The sequence below is a fragment of the Lepidochelys kempii genome, chromosome 10 (genome assembly GCF_965140265.1).
Source record: "Lepidochelys kempii isolate rLepKem1 chromosome 10, rLepKem1.hap2, whole genome shotgun sequence".
Taxonomy (NCBI): domain Eukaryota; kingdom Metazoa; phylum Chordata; order Testudines; family Cheloniidae; genus Lepidochelys; species Lepidochelys kempii.
In genome coordinates this window covers 4,338,644-4,356,888 of record NC_133265.1, presented here as the reverse complement: position 1 = coordinate 4,356,888, position 18,245 = coordinate 4,338,644, and the positions used below count along the sequence as shown (strand labels likewise).

Genomic DNA, 18,245 nt, shown 5'->3' with positions numbered 1-18,245 from the left:
AGTTTTCACTCTCTGTAGCAGCTGCTCTAGGGTGGGCCAAGCCCAGGGAAAGGGGGCACAGAGCGCTGGGGTTTTACCACAGAAGGGGAAACCCCCAAGAAAAAGTTTTCCTTTTTTTCTTTTCCGTTTCCTTCGCCTCTTCCTCCCTTTCATCCCTCACTCAGAGGCATCTCTCCCGCAGGCCAGGCCGCCTCCCCGGCCCTAGGCTAACAGTTGCAGCGGGGCGGGAAGAAGGCCACCCGGCCCAACATGCATTGCGGTTCCAAGATGGCGGCGCCCAGTGAGCGCAGAGGAAACCCGGCTTCTGACCCGGCCGCCGGCCCCGGCTCTTTCCCTTTCCCCCTGCCCGGGCCGCCGGGCGCCGGGGCGGAGGAACAGCCCAGGAAGAAGCCGTGCCGGGCCTGCACAGATTTCAGGAGCTGGATCCGGGAGCAACGGAAGCAGACGGCCTCGCAGAGCGGGGTGAGGGGGCGGCCGGGAGCGCGGGAGGGGCTGTGAGGAGAGATGAGCCCCAGCGATCCCCAGTCCCCTGCCGCCACGAGGGGGAGAATGGTTCCCTTCACGAGTTCCCCACCCCCTGTAATGTGCCCCCTGGGAATGACCCCTCTCCAGAATCCCCCTCTCCCTACAGTGTTTGGCAGGGGAGTACGAATGAGCCCCCTTTCCCCCCCGCCCCTCACTCAGTGATGGAGGGGGGCATATGAGCGAGACATGCTTCCCCAGGACTCCCCTTACAGGATAGTGGGAATGAGAATCTCCACCCTGCCCGCACAGCCTTTCACAGGCTATGGGTGGAATAAGACACCCTCTCAGCGCTCCCTTTCATAGGCAGTGGTTAATGAGGGAATATGAATGAGACACCACCACCCCCCAAACAAAAAACAAACAAAGCAAACTTTCCTTCACTGGCAATGGTTAACAGGAGAGTACAAATGACCCCCCCCCCCCGCTCAAACTCCCCTTCACAGGCTATGGTTGACAGGGGGTAGGAATGAGGCACTCCCCACCCAGAACCTCCCCTTCACAGGGCATGGTTGATGGACAGAAGGTGTATGAGACAATAGGCAAGTTATTTAACCTCTCTGAACCTCATCAACAAAAAGGGGAGTAATCATATTTGTCCACCTCATTTAAGGAGGTTTAGTTAGCTAATACCTGTATGGTCCTTGAATTGAAGGTGCGCTAGAAACACAAAGCATATGGGGTTAGTGTAAGGTATGTTAATTTTTTATCCCGAGTACTAATGTGCACATATAACCCTCTTGTTTCTCTGACCCAGGAAGCATATGTTGAAGAGGAGAAGGAGAAGCCTCCAGATTGTCCTCTAGACAGAGAAGAACTTGGGAGAAACACATGGTCTTTCCTTCACACTATGGCAGCATATTACCCAGATCACCCAAGCAATTCCCAGCAGCAAGATATGACACAGTTCATTAACTTATTTTCCAAGTTTTTCCCTTGTGAAGAATGTGCAGAAGATCTGAGGGAAAGGTGAGTCTTTTAAAAAAAATATATCTACAGGTAAGGGATCAACCTAAAGTGTTGGACTCTAATGGTCTGGTTTGCAGATCAACTTTTCCAGTAGTTGGTGGCTTTATGGATATTCTGTATTGTATATTGTTTTGCCAAAATGTAGTTTTATGATTGAATTAATCATAAATAAGGACACAGGACATACACATTCAGAGGACAAACACTCTGCTGTCAGACAGCACAATAGCTCCAAGAACTAGTGAAAGAAGTTTTGTTTGTTTGCTGGTTTGAATCTGGCTCATAATGGTCACACTGGGTCAGACCAAAGGTCCATCTAGCCCAGTATCCTGTCTTCCAACAGTGGCCAATGCCAGGTGCCCCAGAGGGAATGAACAGAACAGGTTATCATCAAGTGATCTATTCCCTGTCACTCATTACCAGCTCACTACCCAAACTGTGCTCACTATACAAAATGTTCTTCTGAACCGCAAAGGACAGCCACATTGCCAGGTCAATATTAGGTTGGATCTTACCCAAAATACCACACTGCCAACCAATCCTTTAGTGTCTAAAACTAAAGGTTTATTATAAAGAAAAAAGAGAGAACGAGAAAAGTTGTTAAATGGTAAAGCACTTAGGTACATACATAAGACTACAAAGTCCATCTATCAAGTTCTTAGCAGTGTTGGTGAGTTCACTGGCTTGAAAGTCCCTCTGGAACATGTCCACAGCTTGGATGGGTTATTCAGTCCTTTGTTCAAAGCTTTGTTTGTGGAAAAGTTACTCCAGACGTAAGAAGCAGGAATGAAGACAAAATGGAGAAGATGCAGCTACTCTTCATATTCTTTTGCCATGTGGCTTGTACTTTTTGTCCCAAACACAAAATTCACAGCACATGGCATGGAAAAGCCTTTGAGTTCTCTGTCCACAGGCATGCCCCTACATGTCTTGCTGACTCATAAGGTGTATCCCCAGGCTCCTTTCCATGGCTTCATTGTCCTGCTGATGACAGACTAGGCAATGCTGATGCCAATCTGTCTGGGAGTGTCACCCAGAAACAGCACAAGTTTTGAAATACAGATATACCATACATATCTATAACTCACAATAAAAAGGTGATACAAACCTATAAATAAGATTATCTTACTTGGCCAATCATAACATTTTAACAGATACCTTACATGTCATATCTGGTCAGATTCCTTGCAATTTTATAATATTGGTATTAACCTTATTATAAAGTGTTCCACATATTCCATACGGTGTTACGCAAAGCTAAGAATCTCTGATATCAAATCAATATCCTAACCTAGCAGGAAAAGTGAACTGCATGAAGAAGTTTATAGAAGTGTTTGCGTACTTCTTTCAAAAGGGAACTAAAGATTCAATACAGAACTTCATATTTATTACGTGGAGATGAGAAATCCTTGTCTTTCACCAGAGCAAAGAGATCTTAAAAAGCTACTCCAGTAATGATATTTTTACTGCTTTGCAGGGAGTACCAATTTATCATGATTAGCAGCTGCATAATGCAGATCTGTGGTTGCTAGCCAGCCTGTGTCACATTGGGGAAATAGAATCAATGATTTTGAGCTTCCAAAAACAGCTTTGCCTCAGTGACTGAAAGAATCAGCTTACGCTAGCGCAGGCTGCAGAAGGAATGGCTGAATACAATCCATGAGGAGGGCTGATATATATTCTGTCTGCTAGAGGGCGGAGCTCCATCTTCTGTACACCCAAGCCAATTCGTTATCCACAAATGGAATTATCTAGTGCAAAAAAAAAAGAGCAGCTTTGTATTTGAGAGCTCGATAATGACTAAAACACCTTGATGGAGCCCAACATAGAAAAGATGTTCATTATTATTTTCTTAATTTGCCAAGAGATTCTCTCAAATCAAATTATTTATGAGCCTGAACACTTTTTGCCATGGATAAACTGTTTGGATTGCCATCTAATATTTTCCCAACCAAGGATGTGACTGTTAAGGAGCTTCAGGAGTGCACCTAACTCACATGCATCCAAGTCAATTACAGACTTTAATGTGGAGGTGCAGCCTGCAATGAATACAGATCTCAATATGCTGGCCTTTATGGTCTCTGTGAGACATCTCAAAATAGAGGATGAGGGAGGCTCTGACCATCTGTGGGCCACACAACTGCTTTGGAGTGTGAAATCAGTGCCTATAAAGTAGTAAACAGCATTTGATTCCTCTTCCCTCTGCAGATTACGCACAAATCAGCCTGATGCCAGCAGCAGGAATAATTTATCCCAGTGGCTGTGCCTGCTTCATAATGACGTCAACAGGAAGTTGGGGAAGTCTGAATTTGACTGCTCCCGAGTGGATGAACGCTGGCGAGATGGTTGGAAAGATGGTTCCTGTGATTAATCTATAGAGACTCTACAGGAAATCAGACCAATTCTAATATAATAATCATCCCTGATGTGAACTCAGTACAAGGAGATGCAGCTAAATAGTTTGTATGTTTGGGTGACATGACTTGTGGAAATAAATGTGTCTCCTGCTCTAAAAGGCAACTCAGAGATCTTATCCCAACTAATATATGGTCATGTAGCTGCTGGGACTGGCACCATACATGTGCCACAGGAACTGCCGGAACCTTGCAAAACTCTGTCATTGTGACAATTCACAGTAAGGAAAAGTCTCTTAATTTCTATAGTTCTAGGGGCACCTTGTGACTGCTGTTCCTTTCACTTTTTACATACTCCTAGGCTCCTCTTCTACATTTTTGTTTATCTGCAAACATTACCTTCAAGTTTTAGGCAGTGCCTTTCTTCCTCTATGTCACTTCAGCCTGTTCTGCTGGTCTTACAACTGGCAGCACCACTACAAATCCATAAATCTGCTCCATTCTGTGCCTACCATGTCGTCCTTGATCTCTTCTTCCAAAGTCTATGAGCTGTTGTCTGTTAATGCTATTTAACCATTAATTCACCTTGCTGAAAGGCCTCAAGGCAGAGAGATTTTATTTAAACATTAAAAATCATGGAATCCAGGTCTCTCATTCCAGCCATGATAAATATCCTCATTTTGTATGTTCCTTTGTCTAATCTTCCAAGAGGGCATTGCAGGAAGAAAAAAGAAAGAAGCACAAAAACCCCAAGTAGAACGAATGGCACGAAGTCAGTAGCTGAATTTTAAACACTGTGATTTGATTGCTAATTGTTTGGGCTCATTGGGAGCATGATGTAAGAATTCCCACGGAACCACCTGCTTTTAAAGTATATATTTATTTTTAATCTCTGCTGTGAACTTTTGTTGTTTGTAGAAGTGGTTGCAATGATGTGTGTGTGTGTATGTTATCTGGTTGTAATGAAGCCAATTCAGATGAGTTTTACATATAAGAGTGGTAAAATACTGCCTGTGTTCTGAAATCCTTGATAGATAATAACAGACTGGACTGGTCTGTATGCTCCTAAGGTGAAATTCTGCCTTGGGCAGGCCCTCTGCTCTAAAGTTCTATGTCTTGTTAGACAGTCTTAAATAATATCTAGGGCTCTAGGCCCTGGATTGTGGACTTAAAGTGGTGCATGGTGTGAAATTCACCCCTAGTAACTGGTCAAGTTCCATAATGTGTATTGGGCCTCTAGGTCTGCACTATTGCATCAGTATATTCTTGAGTGGGGCGTGTGAGAGAATATTTCAGATGATAGTTTAAAATACTTAAGTTGCTTTGCTGGGCTTTGCCTATGTAGACAAATATAAATTGTTAGAATTAGTGCAAGATAGTATGAAATCTTTAATATCTTTTTTCCCTAAATTTATAAGGATTTCTGGGTACCAAATGGTCACGTGACATTCTGTGACATGTGACAGTATCTTCTGGGTCTCTTTTCTGCTGATGCTTTAAAATTGTTTGAGGGTTTTTGGTGAGCACTTCAAATCCAGACTCCAGCGAGAAACTGCTGAATTGGAATTCATTTGCAAATTGGATACTATTAATTTAGGCTTAAATAGAGACTGGGAGTGGCTAAGTCATTATGCAAGGTAGCCTGTTTCCTCTTGTTTTTTCCTACCCCCCCCTCCCCAGATGTTCTGGTTTAACTTCGATTTAAACTTGGAGAGTGGTCAGTTTGGATGAGCTATTACCAGCAGGAGAGTGAGTTTGTGTGTGTATGGGGGTGGGGGGGATGTGAGAAAGCCCAACTTGATTATCATGCACATTGTGTAAAGAGTTGTCACTTTGGATGGGCTATCACCAGCAGGAGAGTGAATTTGTGGGGGGGGGGTGGAGGGTGAGAAAACCTGGATTTGTGCTGGAAATGGCCCACCTGATGATCACTTTAGATAAGCTATTACCAGCAGGACAGTGGGGTGGGAGGAGGTATTGTTTCATATTCTCTGTGTATATATAAAGTCTGCTGCAGTTTCCACGGTATGCATCTGATGAAGTGAGCTGTAGCTCACGAAAGCTCATGCTCAAATAAATTGGTTAGTCTCTAAGGTGCCACAAGTACTCCTTTTCTTTCATCCTAAGTGTGTCGTCTTATGAGCTACTTCAACATAAGCAGTGATTTATGGAAGTAGATTGGGGGTGGCATGGAAATTGTAATGGGTGGTGTCTCTGTAAGTGAAGGGTGCTAATACCTTCTATTAGCAAACATCTGATTCCAAGACTATGGTACCAAGGGCTCCTTGGAGGACAGTAAACAATCAAAGCTTTGAGTGCGTTCAGATGATTTGACCCTCTATTACCCTTTCAAGCCAGACCTGTTAAAACAATACCATACTGTGTTTTTATCCAAGTTAGTTGCATTCAGCAGGCAGTGTATTTTCTCACTGTCTGCAATATTGATCCTATGTGTAACCTTTCACGCTAATTAAACTGAAGCTTGATTTCCTATCATTTTTATGATTTAACTGAATTGGGACTTCAGGACATGATTCAGGTTATTAAAAAAAGCTCATTAAAAGTATCTCGGTGTACGTTTAGCTTCTTGGAACTAATACATTCCAAATATCTCAACCTCCGAATCCTATATTTGCAATAGTGTGAAATTCATACCTGTGCAGAGGATCAGCACAAGGCCTATGCACCACTAACATCCCTCTGCAGACCTCAAAACAGTGCTTAAATCAATATCCTCAGTTGACATCTGCCTATTGCATATGCTCATCAGCAAATTCTGGCTACTTGTTTGTTAATAGGGCAGATCGTAACTGCGCTGAGTGGTTAGCTGGTAACGATAGCAAAAGTTAGTGTTCTCTTTTATGTTTACACTCTACAGGATTGCTTTGGTTTGTCATGTATTTTTCAGGCCTAATTTCATATCTGTGGTTTTGCTTCGTGGTGTTTTTTCCTCATTATAGGTCACATCTAACATTTTGATCTTATTTGTGCAATTTCTTTAGGATGTTTGTAGTCATGTAGGGAGGGAAAAAGCATGAGTTTTTAATTTTAATGCATATGATACATGTAGTTCTAAGAATCAGTATTTCTATCTATTTCCTATTGATATCAAAATAGGACAAATTATTTCACCTCTGATTTCTCCACTCCATGGAGCTTTATGAAGAGAACAGATCTCCTGGCTTGCGTTTGTATCACCATCTGATAAACAGTAAGTGGAATTGAATACACTCCACAGGGTTATTGGAAGGCATCATTAATGTCAGTAAAGTGCTGTGATTCCCTTCAGTGAAAGGGGCCATAGACATGAAGTTATTCTGTAGGCAAGGTTCTTGCCTGTCAATTTTTGCCCTAATTTGGCTAACAGTGGAGTACCTGTTACTCTCATTGAGTCAGTGGGAGACAAATTGTGGATTCAACACACCCTTTCAGGATCAGACCTGTAACTGCACCACAGAACAACTGAAGTGTGGCAGAACTCAAGCAGACAGGTGTCCAGAGTTTTCATCCATAGTGGCTAGTAGCCAGTGTAAAGGGGATAGTCATGTTAACTACATTCAAGCTAGGCTTAGGAGAGGCAAGTGCTCCTTAATGATCACCTGGGACATAATTCCAACACTGCTCCTGTTATACCAATAAAATAAAAACCAGCAGGATCTTAAAGGGGAAAAGGCAAAATGCCACATTTATTTTGAATACAGAAAGAATCCTAGTAAGCAGTTAGTTATAGCTATAACATTCCATTCAATTTCATATTTATTCACACATTCATTCATACACACAGGTTCTGCAAGGTTGTTATAGTTACCAGCCTTAGAGTTGCTCATGTCAAGCCACTGGCCAGGTGGCCTGGACATGAGGAGGGAGCAGGGCCTTGTCAGATGCACATCTGATGCTCCTGGAAGTTGGTTTGCAGAATCAGACCCCAGAGTTCTCACTTTCTAGAGTCCATTTTTATAGGAATTTCTTCCTAGGTGAGTCTATGGGAATTGCTTCATCATGCTGTTGCTGAATCAATCAGCAGATGGCACATTCCTGACGGCTCTGTGCTGCCAGATGTTATCTTGTTCTTTGGTTCTCCCATTCTTAAGGGTGTTGGGTGGATTCCAGTCTGCCCTCCGGGGGTCCTCTAGTTATTTCCACTTGATGCCTTCTTCAGCCGATGGACACTGGATTCTTAGGCTGGCACCTCCCTGATCATTCAGTTATTATCCACACCAAGCATCCATCCACATACATCCTCCATCTCTATTTTAATCACAATTGTTAACAAAGCAAGATGAATACAACAAAAGGGCGGGGAGTCTCTGGGTGCTGTTTCTGTTACAGAGTATTGCTTTGAGTCTCTGTGTGAGTAGTTGTTGTTACAAAGAATTGCTTTGAGAACAGACTCTGTCTTACAATGTACTAACACAATTAGCAGCTTGCAAGTTTCACACAGAGGGACAGAAACAGTACTAAAAAACTAAGAGACCTCTTAATTAGTAATACCCTGGAATTTAAACTATAGGGAATCAAACTCATTTGTGATTTTAATACAGAACTTCTTTAATATGATCCAACACTCCTTGCAGCATTTAGCATCACAAAACATGCAGCTCTCACTAGCCAGTTTGCATTCACAATGGTGGTGGGGCTTGCAGAACAGAGATCAGGGAGCAACAAGGGAATCATCTGACTTCCGAATAAGGCAGCTCTGCCTCCCATTGCTGGTAAGTAATCTGTGGGGATGACGACTGAAGCTTTGGGAGGGACAATGTCTAAGATTTTCCCAAGGATTAACTGTTTCTGTGCAGCATATTGGGTGTAAATATTCTCCTTTACAACTAGAGCCCTGGGGATAGTTCTACCCATTACTTTTTTTTTAACCCTTTAAATCTGTGTCAGCAAATATAAGGAATCTACTCTTCCCTGCTGCAAGTTCATGATACCCATCTTGTGCTGATTGCTGCAGACAGGGACTATGCTCTATGCTTTTTTTTTTTTTTAAGTGCTGGTTTCCTAGCCCTACAAGCCTCTTTTGCCTACAGCACAGGGGATGGCAATGCAAGCTCCCCCTCCATTGTGCATTGATGGGGAGGGTCTGCTTGTAGGAATGAAAGCACAAGCTCTGTCTCCATGGATATCCAATACCCAGCACTTCTGTGGAGACTGCCAGCAAGGTAGTTGTGATGTGGGCAGTATCCACTGGGAATGAAAACACTGACTCGTTCATGTCTATCACCAAGCAGCTAACAGGTTTAGAGCTGTTGCTTACTACTAACCTAGGTCAAATTTGAACCAATGCTCATACTCTATTACTAATCCCTTGAGCCATCAACTTCATTTATAGGACTCCTCTTAAAGTTTCCAGTACAAAGATAACCAATAGCAGCATCAGTATTTTATCTGCCTAGCTTTGAAACTGTTCTCCCTGCCTCGGACATACGACAATCTGCCCAGCACACCTTGGTCTATCAGTCCTTAGTGAATCAGAAGCTTCTACAGCACCAAGAGTTGTAATGGAGTCCTCGTGGGTACGCTGCATGAAAGATTTCTCCAGTGGAAAACCCTGCAACCTGAGTAGCAGTGATCAGATCAGGGCCCAGTAGGCGGGACTCCTGGGTTCTGTTCCTGATGCCTACTGCCTCGCTGTGTGCCCTATGCTGAAAGGTGCTCTGTCAGTGCGAAGTGTTATTTCTGTGCATTGTGCTGACACAGGTGTTTGCTTTTCCTTGATGTTACAAAAAAGAAAGGAGGACTTGTGGCACCTTAGCGACTAACCAAAAGTCCTCCTTTTCTTTTTGTGGATACAGACTAACACGGCTGCTACTATGAAACTTGATGTTACAGCAATCCATCCATGTAAAAGCTCTGCTGGGCCAAGTTTTCTTCTCATGCGTGAAACACCATCACGCTTGCCCCTAAAGCACTGCCCACCCCAACCCCCTTTAGGATCTCAGCTACACTGTGATGTTGAAGTTTGTATCAGTTCTGCAGAAGTGTTCTTTTGCATTTCAACCAAGTAGCCACTGGAGGGCAACAGAGCATATGTTTCCTTAACTTCCCCATTTCTTTCTCATGCTTTTAGATCACAGCAGAAACTGTCCAAGCCACCCCTGCTACTAGTTCCCTTTCTGTGGATGGTGGGAGGGAATTTCTCATTTGTTACTCTTCAAGCCAATGGCATGTTGATTTTAACTCTGGTTCTGTGGTTACCGGTCACATGCACTGCTCCTTTCATGGTTCCCTTTTAGGGAGAGAAGTGAGAGAGGGGGAACTCCCCTGCCTGTCGCTGAAATCTGCACTCAGCACCATAGGCAAACACCCACCAGCATCCAGAGAGTATGTCCAGCATGCCTTCTACCTGGTGTTCCTAGTAGTTAGTCCCTAAATGCTCCCAGGCATATGGCAAATAAGGGAATAGAAACGCCACTTTAAAAGCATTTGCCTTATCTGCTCGTTTTATAACCATTTTCTCAGCTAAAGGATTTTTCTGCGGCTTATGTATTTTCTGCTGCTGTGCAAATGGTGCTAGATTCTGTAAAGACAAGAATAGTATTAGTTCTTAGCATCCGTTCTCAAACCGCTTTACCCTTGGGGAAACTGAGGTAGAGAGTGGTGAGGTGACTTGCCCAGGGTCACTCAACAGGCTATTGGCAGAGCTAGGAATGGACCTCAGGTCTCTTGAGTCCTAGTCCAGTACTTTAGCAACTATGCCACACTACCTAGACAATCCCTGCCTCAAGGAACTTAGACTAAAATGTTGGCATTAAAGGTCCCTACCTTGTGTGTTGTCAGCTCCTCCCACCCATGGGGGAAGGGCTGCCCTGCTTCTTCTTCCCTCCCTTTGGTGGCCTGCTGCAGAAGAGCAGCTTTAAGTTATGGTCTGCTTCACAGAGCCTTCACCCAGTTGCAGAGGCTGCAGAGGAGATCAATTGAATCAGCATGTGTCATAAATATAAAGGGAAGGGTAAACCCCTTTGAAATCCCTCCTGGCCAGGGGAAAGCTCCTCTCACCTGTAAAGGGTTAAGAAGCTAAAGGTAACCTCGCTGGCACCTGACCAAAATGACCAATGAGGAGACAAGATACTTTCAAAAGCTGGGAGGAGGGAGAGAAACAAAGGGTTTGTGTGTCTGTCTGTAGTCGTCTTGGCCAGGGACAGAACAGGAATGGAGCCTTAGAACTTTTAGTAAGTAATCTAGCTAGGTATGTGTTAGATTATGATTTCTTTAAATGGCTGAGAAAAGAATTGTGCTGAATAGAATAACTATTTCTGTCTGTGTATCTTTTTTGTAACTTAAGGTTTTGCCTAGAGGGGTTCTCTATGTTTTTTTAATCTAATTACCCTGTAAGATATATACCATCCTGATTTTACAGGGGGGATTTCTTTATTTCTATTTACTTCTATTTTTTATTAAAAGTCTTCTTGTAAAACACTGAATGCTTTTTCATTGTTCTCAGATCCAAGGGTTTGGGTTTGTGGTCACCTATGCAAATTGGTGAGGCTTTTTATCCAACATTTCCCAGGAAAGGGGGGGTGCAAGTGTTGGGAGGATTGTTCATTGTTCTTAAGATCCAAGGGTCTGGGTCTGTGGTCACCTATGCAAATTGGTGAGGCTTTTTACCAAACCTTGTCCAGGAAGTGGGGTGCAAGGTTTTGTGAAGTATTTTGGGGGGAAGGACGCGTCCAAACAGCTCTTCCCCAGTAACCAGTATTAGTTTGGTGGTGGTAGCGGCCATTCCAAGGATAACGGGGGTAATATTTGTTACCTTGGGGAAGTTTTGACCTAAGCTGGTAAAGATAAGCTTAGGAGGTTTTTCATGCAGGTCCCCACATCTGTACCCTAGAGTTCAGAGTGGGGGAGGAACCGTGACATGGTGGCGCAGCGGTGGGATTAACCTGAAATCATTTTGAGATCCAGTTGAGATTTTTTGAACTAGAAATACAGATTTTAAAAAGGAATTTGTAGGAAGTCCAGAAGGCAGCTTTGAAACTGAAAGCAGCTTGGTTTCTCTCTGCTTTGTGGCCAAGCAGAGACAAAAGGGGATTATCTTGTGAATTGCAGGTTTCATTTGCCTGGAGGCAGGGTACTTAACTCCTGCAGGGAAATTCACAGTCTTCCAACCCAGAGGTTTTTTTTTTTTTTTTTCTTTTCTTCCTAAAAGTAAATAGGGGGTGTGTACTCTACCCATTTGCCTGGAGACAAAAGTGGCAGGGTTTTTTTTAGGATTTTGATTTTTTTTTTTGTTTTACAAGGAGCACAGGTTTGAAAAGAAATTTTTTTTTTTCTTCGTTGGGCTGGGTAAGCAGGTTTCCAAGTAGTTGGAGGTTTTTTGCTTTAATTTGGGCCCAGAGCAGAGACAAGGGAATTGTCTTTTTCTGTAGGCTGACAATCACTATCAGAGAATAGGTATTCTATTCCAGCACAGCAAAATTTTACAGCCAAGTTTTGTTTGTTTATTTCTAAACCTCAGGTGTAAAGTTAGTTAAAAACAGAGAGGTTAGAATGGCCAAATCCTCGGCTCGACTACAGCTGGAATTAGCCAAATTTCAGGCTGAGGAAAAACAAAGGGAACATGAAAGACAGATAGAACTCATGCGGCTGGAGAAGGAGGTACAGGAGGCTGCCCACAAGAGGGAAATGGAGGCGAGGAAGCATGTGGAGGAGATGGAGAGAATAAAGGCCCAGCAGAACATACCAACAAACCCTAACAATCCTTCTCCAGGTACCACTTCCCATCCCAGAAAGTTCCCCACCTACAAGGCAGGTGATGATACCGAGGCCTTCTTAGAAAACTTCGAAAGGGCCTGCCTTGGGTACAACATCTCTACTGACCAATACATGGTAGAGCTGAGGCCGCAGCTCAGTGGACCCTTAGCTGAGGTGGCAGCTGAAATGCCTAGAGAACACATGAACAAGTATGAACTGTTTAAATCCAAGGCGAGAGTCAGAATGGGGATAACACCCGAGCAGTCTCGTCGGAGGTTCCGAGCCCTAAGGTGGAAACCAGACATGTCATTTACCCGACATGCCTACCACATTGTGAAACATTGGGATGCCTGGATATCAGGAGCAAGTGTTGAATCTCCAGTAAATTTGCCCTTCCTAATGCAAATGGAACAATTCTTAGAGGGTGTTCCTGAGGAAATAGAAAGATACATCCTAGATGGGAAACCCAAAACTGTAATCGAGGCAGGAGAGATTGGAGCCAGATGGGTGGAGGTGGCAGAGAAGAAGAAAACTGGTCGCAGTTGGAGCGGAGACCAGAAGGGACCACCCCAGACCACACCCTATTACCGGGGGCCGCCCAAAGCCCCACCTACCTCCCAAAGAACCCTCCAGACCCCTTATCGTCCCACCACCCCGTTCTCCAGCAACCCTCCTCGTCCCAGTGACCCGTCAGCTGGACGATGTTTTAAGTGTAACGAGCTGGGGCATGTAAAGGCCAACTGCCCCAAGAACCCCAACAGATTACAGTTCATTGCACCGGAATCACACCAGAGGTCCACAGGCCCAGATACCTCCCAGATACCCTTGGAGCGGAGGGAAACTGTGAGTGTGGGCGGGAAGAAGGTCACCGCGTGGAGGGACACCGGAGCACAAGTGTCAGCTATCCATGCTTCCTTAGTGGACCCCAATTTAATCAACCCAGAGATCCAAGTGACGATTCAACCCTTCAAGTCCAACTCTTTCAATTTGCCTACAGCCAAGTTGCCTGTCCAGTACAAGGGCTGGTCAGGAATGTGGACTTTTGCAGTCTATGATGATTATCCCATCCCCATGCTGTTGGGGGAAGACTTGGCCAATCATGTGAAGCAGGCCAAGAGGGTGGGAATGGTCACCCGCAACCAGGCTAAACAAGCCGTGAGGCCTAGCTCTGTTCCGGAAACTTCTATCAGGACCCAGTCAGAGGTGATGGACCTGGACCCCAGGCCAATGTCTGCAACAGCAGTAGTGGATCCAGTCCCAGAGACCCAGACGGAACCAGTCCCAGAACCGGAACCAGCCGAACAACCAACACCAGACCCCGTGTCAGCACTGAATCCAGTACTTGCAACCTCAACACCAGAGGGCCCCACCGAACCTGAACTGGCAACAGCCGATAACCCTACACAAGAGGCTCAGCCGGAGCCTGAATCCCAACATAGTGCACCAGCGGAGAGCGGTTCACAGTCAACAGAAACAGCTCCATCCCCTATATCGCTTCCAGAGGGACCAAGCCTAGGTCCACAATCCCATGAGGAACTGATGTCTCCAGGATCAAGGGAACAGTTCCAGACCGAACAGGAAGCAGATGAAAGCCTCCAGAGAGCTTGGACGGCGGCACGGAGCAACCCACCGCCTCTCAGCTCTTCTAATCGATCCAGGTTTGTTGTAGAAAGAGGACTTTTATACAAGGAAACTCTTTCTGGGGGACACCAGGAAGACTGGCATCCTCAGAGACAGTTGGTAGTTCCAACTAAATACCGGGCCAAGCTCTTGAGCTTAGCCCATGATCACCCTAGTGGCCATGCTGGGGTGAACAGGACCAAAGACCGTTTGGGGGGGTCATTCCACTGGGAGGGAATGGGCAAGGATGTTTCTACCTATGTCCAGTCTTGTGAGGTGTGCCAAAGAGTGGGAAAACCCCAAGACCAGGTCAAAGCTCCTCTCCAGCCACTCCCCATCATTGAAGTTCCATTTCAGCGAGTAGCTGTGGATATTCTGGGTCCTTTTCCGAAAAAGACACCCAGAGGAAAGCAGTACATACTGACTTTCATGGATTTTGCCACCCGATGGCCGGAAGCAGTAGCTCTAAGCAACACCAGGGCTAAAAGTGTGTGCCAGGCACTAGCAGACATTTTTGCCAGGGTAGGTTGGCCCTCCGACATCCTCACAGATGCAGGGACTAATTTCCTGGCAGGAACTATGAAAAACCTTTGGGAAGCTCATGGGGTAAATCACTTGGTTGCCACTCCTTACCATCATCAAACAAATGGCATGGTGGAGAAGTTTAATGGAACTTTGGGGGCCATGATACGTAAATTCGTAAATGAGCACTCCAATGATTGGGACCTAGTATTGCAGCAGTTGCTCTTTGCCTACAGAGCTGTACCACATCCCAGTTTAGGGTTTTCCCCATTTGAACTTGTATATGGCCGTGAGGTTAAGGGGCCATTGCAGTTGGTGAAGCAGCAATGGGAGGGATTTACACCTTCTCCAGGAACTAACATTCTGGACTTTGTAACCAACCTACAAAACACCCTCCGAACCTCTTTAGCCCTTGCTAGAGAAAACTTACAGGATGCTCAAAAAGAACAAAAAGCCTGGTATGATAAACATGCCAGAGAGCGTTCCTTCAAAGTAGGAGACCAGGTCATGGTCTTAAAGGCGCTCCAGGCCCATAAAATGGAAGCATCGTGGGAAGGGCCATTCGTGGTCCAGGAGCGCCTGGGAGCTGTTAATTATCTCATAGCATTCCCCACCTCCAACCGAAAGCCTAAGGTGTACCATATTAATTCTCTAAAGCCCTTTTATTCCAGAGAATTAAAGGTTTGTCAGTTTACAGCCCAGGGAGGAGAGGACGCTGAGTGGCCTGAAGGTGTTTACTACGAAGGGAAATGTGCTGGTGGTGTGGAAGAGGTGAACCTCTCCATGACCCTTGGGCGTATGCAGCGACAGCAGATCCAGGAGCTGTGCACTAGCTACGCGCCAACGTTCTCAGCCACCCCAGGACTGACTGAATGGGCATACCACTCCATTGACACAGGTAATGCTCACCCAATTAGGGTCCACCCTTACCGGGTGTCTCCTCAAGCTAAAACTGCTATAGAACGGGAGATCCAGGATATGTTACAGATGGGTGTAATCCGCCCCTCTGAAAGTGCATGGGCATCTCCAGTGGTTCTAGTTCCCAAACCAGATGGGGAAATACGTTTTTGCGTGGACTACCGTAAGCTAAATGCTGTAACTCGCCCAGACAACTATCCCATGCCACGCACAGATGAACTATTAGAGAAACTGGGAAGGGCCCAGTTCATCTCTACCTTGGACTTAACCAAGGGGTACTGGCAGGTACCGCTAGATGAATCTGCCAAGGAAAGGTCAGCCTTCATCACACATCTCGGGCTGTATGAATTTAATGTACTCCCTTTCGGGCTGCGAAATGCACCCGCCACTTTCCAAAGACTTGTAGATGGTCTCCTAGCGGGATTAGGAGAATATGCAGTCGCCTACCTTGACGATGTGGCCATATTTTCGGATTCCTGGGCAGACCACCTGGAACATCTACAAAAAGTCCTTGAGCGCATAAGGGAGGCAGGACTAACTGTTAAGGCTAAGAAATGTCAAATAGGCCTAAACAGAGTGACTTACCTTGGACACCAGGTGGGTCAAGGAACTATCAGCCCCCTACAGGCCAAAGTGGATGCTATCCAAAAGTGGCCTGTCCCAAAGTCAAAGAAACAGGTTCAATCCTTCTTAGGCTTGGCCGGTTATTACAGACGATTTGTACCGCACTACAGCCAAATCGCTGCCCCACTGACAGACCTAACCAAAAAGAAACAGCCAAATGCTGTTCAGTGGACCGGAAGGTGTCAGAAGGCCTTTAACAAGCTTAAAGCGACACTCATGTCTGACCCTGTACTAAGGGCCCCAGACTTTGACAAACCGTTCCTAGTAACCACAGATGCATCCGAGCGTGGTATGGGAGCAGTTTTAATGCAGAAAGGACCTGATCAAGAATTCCACCCTGTAGTGTTTCTCAGCAAAAAACTGTCTGAGAGGGAAAGCAACTGGTCAGTCACTGAAAAAGAATGTTATGCCATTGTCTACGCTCTGGAAAAGCTACGCCCATATGTTTGGGGACGGCGTTTCCACCTGCAAACCGACCATGCTGCACTAAAGTGGCTTCACAGCGTCAAAGAAACTAACAGAAAACTTCTTCGGTGGAGTTTAGCTCTCCAAGATTTTGATTTCGACATCCAACACATCTCAGGAGCTTCTAACAAAGTGGCTGATGCACTCTCCCGTGAAAGTTTCCCAGAATCAACTGGTTAAAATCGTCCTTGAGATGTGGAAAATATTGTTAGTCTTTATGTACTTGGTAGTATATTTAGAGATGCATGTGTCTTATTAACTCTGTTTTCCTAGAGCTCCAGGAAGAAATCCCAGCCAGTGTTTCACCCTAGCTGAGATTTGGGGGGCGTGTCATAAATATAAAGGGAAGGGTAAACCCCTTTGAAATCCCTCCTGGCCAGGGGAAAGCTCCTCTCACCTGTAAAGGGTTAAGAAGCTAAAGGTAACCTCGCTGGCACCTGACCAAAATGACCAATGAGGAGACAAGATACTTTCAAAAGCTGGGAGGAGGGAGAGAAACAAAGGGTTTGTGTGTCTGTCTGTAGTCGTCTTGGCCAGGGACAGAACAGGAATGGAGCCTTAGAACTTTTAGTAAGTAATCTAGCTAGGTATGTGTTAGATTATGATTTCTTTAAATGGCTGAGAAAAGAATTGTGCTGAATAGAATAACTATTTCTGTCTGTGTATCTTTTTTGTAACTTAAGGTTTTGCCTAGAGGGGTTCTCTATGTTTTTTTAATCTAATTACCCTGTAAGATATATACCATCCTGATTTTACAGGGGGGATTTCTTTATTTCTATTTACTTCTATTTTTTATTAAAAGTCTTCTTGTAAAACACTGAATGCTTTTTCATTGTTCTCAGATCCAAGGGTTTGGGTTTGTGGTCACCTATGCAAATTGGTGAGGCTTTTTATCCAACATTTCCCAGGAAAGGGGGGGTGCAAGTGTTGGGAGGATTGTTCATTGTTCTTAAGATCCAAGGGTCTGGGTCTGTGGTCACCTATGCAAATTGGTGAGGCTTTTTACCAAACCTTGTCCAGGAAGTGGGGTGCAAGGTTTTGTGAAGTATTTTGGGGGGAAGGACGCGTCCAAACAGCTCTTCCCCAGTAACCAGTATTAGTTTGGTGGTGGTAGCGGCCATTCCAAGGATAACGGGGGTAATATTTGTTACCTTGGGGAAGTTTTGACCTAAGCTGGTAAAGATAAGCTTAGGAGGTTTTTCATGCAGGTCCCCACATCTGTACCCTAGAGTTCAGAGTGGGGGAGGAACCGTGACAGCATGTTTCCTGGCCCTCTTGCTTCCTCTCCAACAGGTGCCACCTACCTTTTCCTGAAGGCAGCCTAGCCCAGGGCTGAACTGGGCCCCTGTGCTGCAACCAGGAACAATAGGAGTCATTGATCAATTCACTGTTTTGCTATCTCTGCACCAGCGAACAGTACTGAGGCCTCAACAAGAACAAGGAAGTTCATTATTTTAAATATATATTTATATTGCAAAAAGAAAAGGAGTACTTGTGGCACCTTAGAGACTAACCAATTTATTTGAGCATGAGCTTTCGTGAGCTACAGCTCACTTC

At 45.0% G+C, this 18,245-nt stretch overlaps 2 protein-coding genes across 2 annotated transcripts; both read left to right on the top strand.

Annotated features, from left to right (window-relative positions):
• The first annotated feature begins 249 nt into the window (after window positions 1-249).
• Window positions 250-4,734, top strand: GFER (growth factor, augmenter of liver regeneration). Its single transcript, XM_073361720.1, has 3 exons — window positions 250-462; window positions 1,280-1,491; window positions 3,700-4,734. The coding sequence occupies exons 1-3, from the start codon at window positions 250-252 to the stop codon at window positions 3,860-3,862; spliced, it is 588 nt and encodes a 195-aa protein (XP_073217821.1). The 3' UTR covers window positions 3,863-4,734.
• Window positions 4,735-10,885: 6,151 nt separating this feature from the next.
• Window positions 10,886-18,002, top strand: LOC140917985 (uncharacterized). The gene is made up of 3 exons (XM_073361514.1): window positions 10,886-11,017; window positions 12,304-14,681; window positions 17,982-18,002. Exons 2-3 carry the CDS (start codon window positions 12,336-12,338, stop codon window positions 18,000-18,002), a joined length of 2,367 nt encoding a protein of 788 aa, XP_073217615.1. The 5' UTR covers window positions 10,886-11,017; window positions 12,304-12,335.
• Window positions 18,003-18,245: the final 243 nt, after the last annotated feature.

Bases quoted from the DNA above. Each gene is read 5' to 3' on its own strand.
- LOC140917985 (XM_073361514.1), top strand. From the start codon at position 12,336: ATGGCCAAATCCTCGGCTCGACTACAGCTGGAATTAGCCAAATTTCAG. The intron at 14,682-17,981 runs GTAGGTTGGCCC...CCTCTCCAACAG, and splicing joins TAGCAGACATTTTTGCCAGG to GTGCCACCTACCTTTTCCTG.
- GFER (XM_073361720.1), top strand. From the start codon at position 250: ATGCATTGCGGTTCCAAGATGGCGGCGCCCAGTGAGCGCAGAGGAAAC. The intron at 463-1,279 runs GTGAGGGGGCGG...TCTCTGACCCAG, and splicing joins AGACGGCCTCGCAGAGCGGG to GAAGCATATGTTGAAGAGGA. The intron at 1,492-3,699 runs GTGAGTCTTTTA...TTCCCTCTGCAG, and splicing joins GCAGAAGATCTGAGGGAAAG to ATTACGCACAAATCAGCCTG.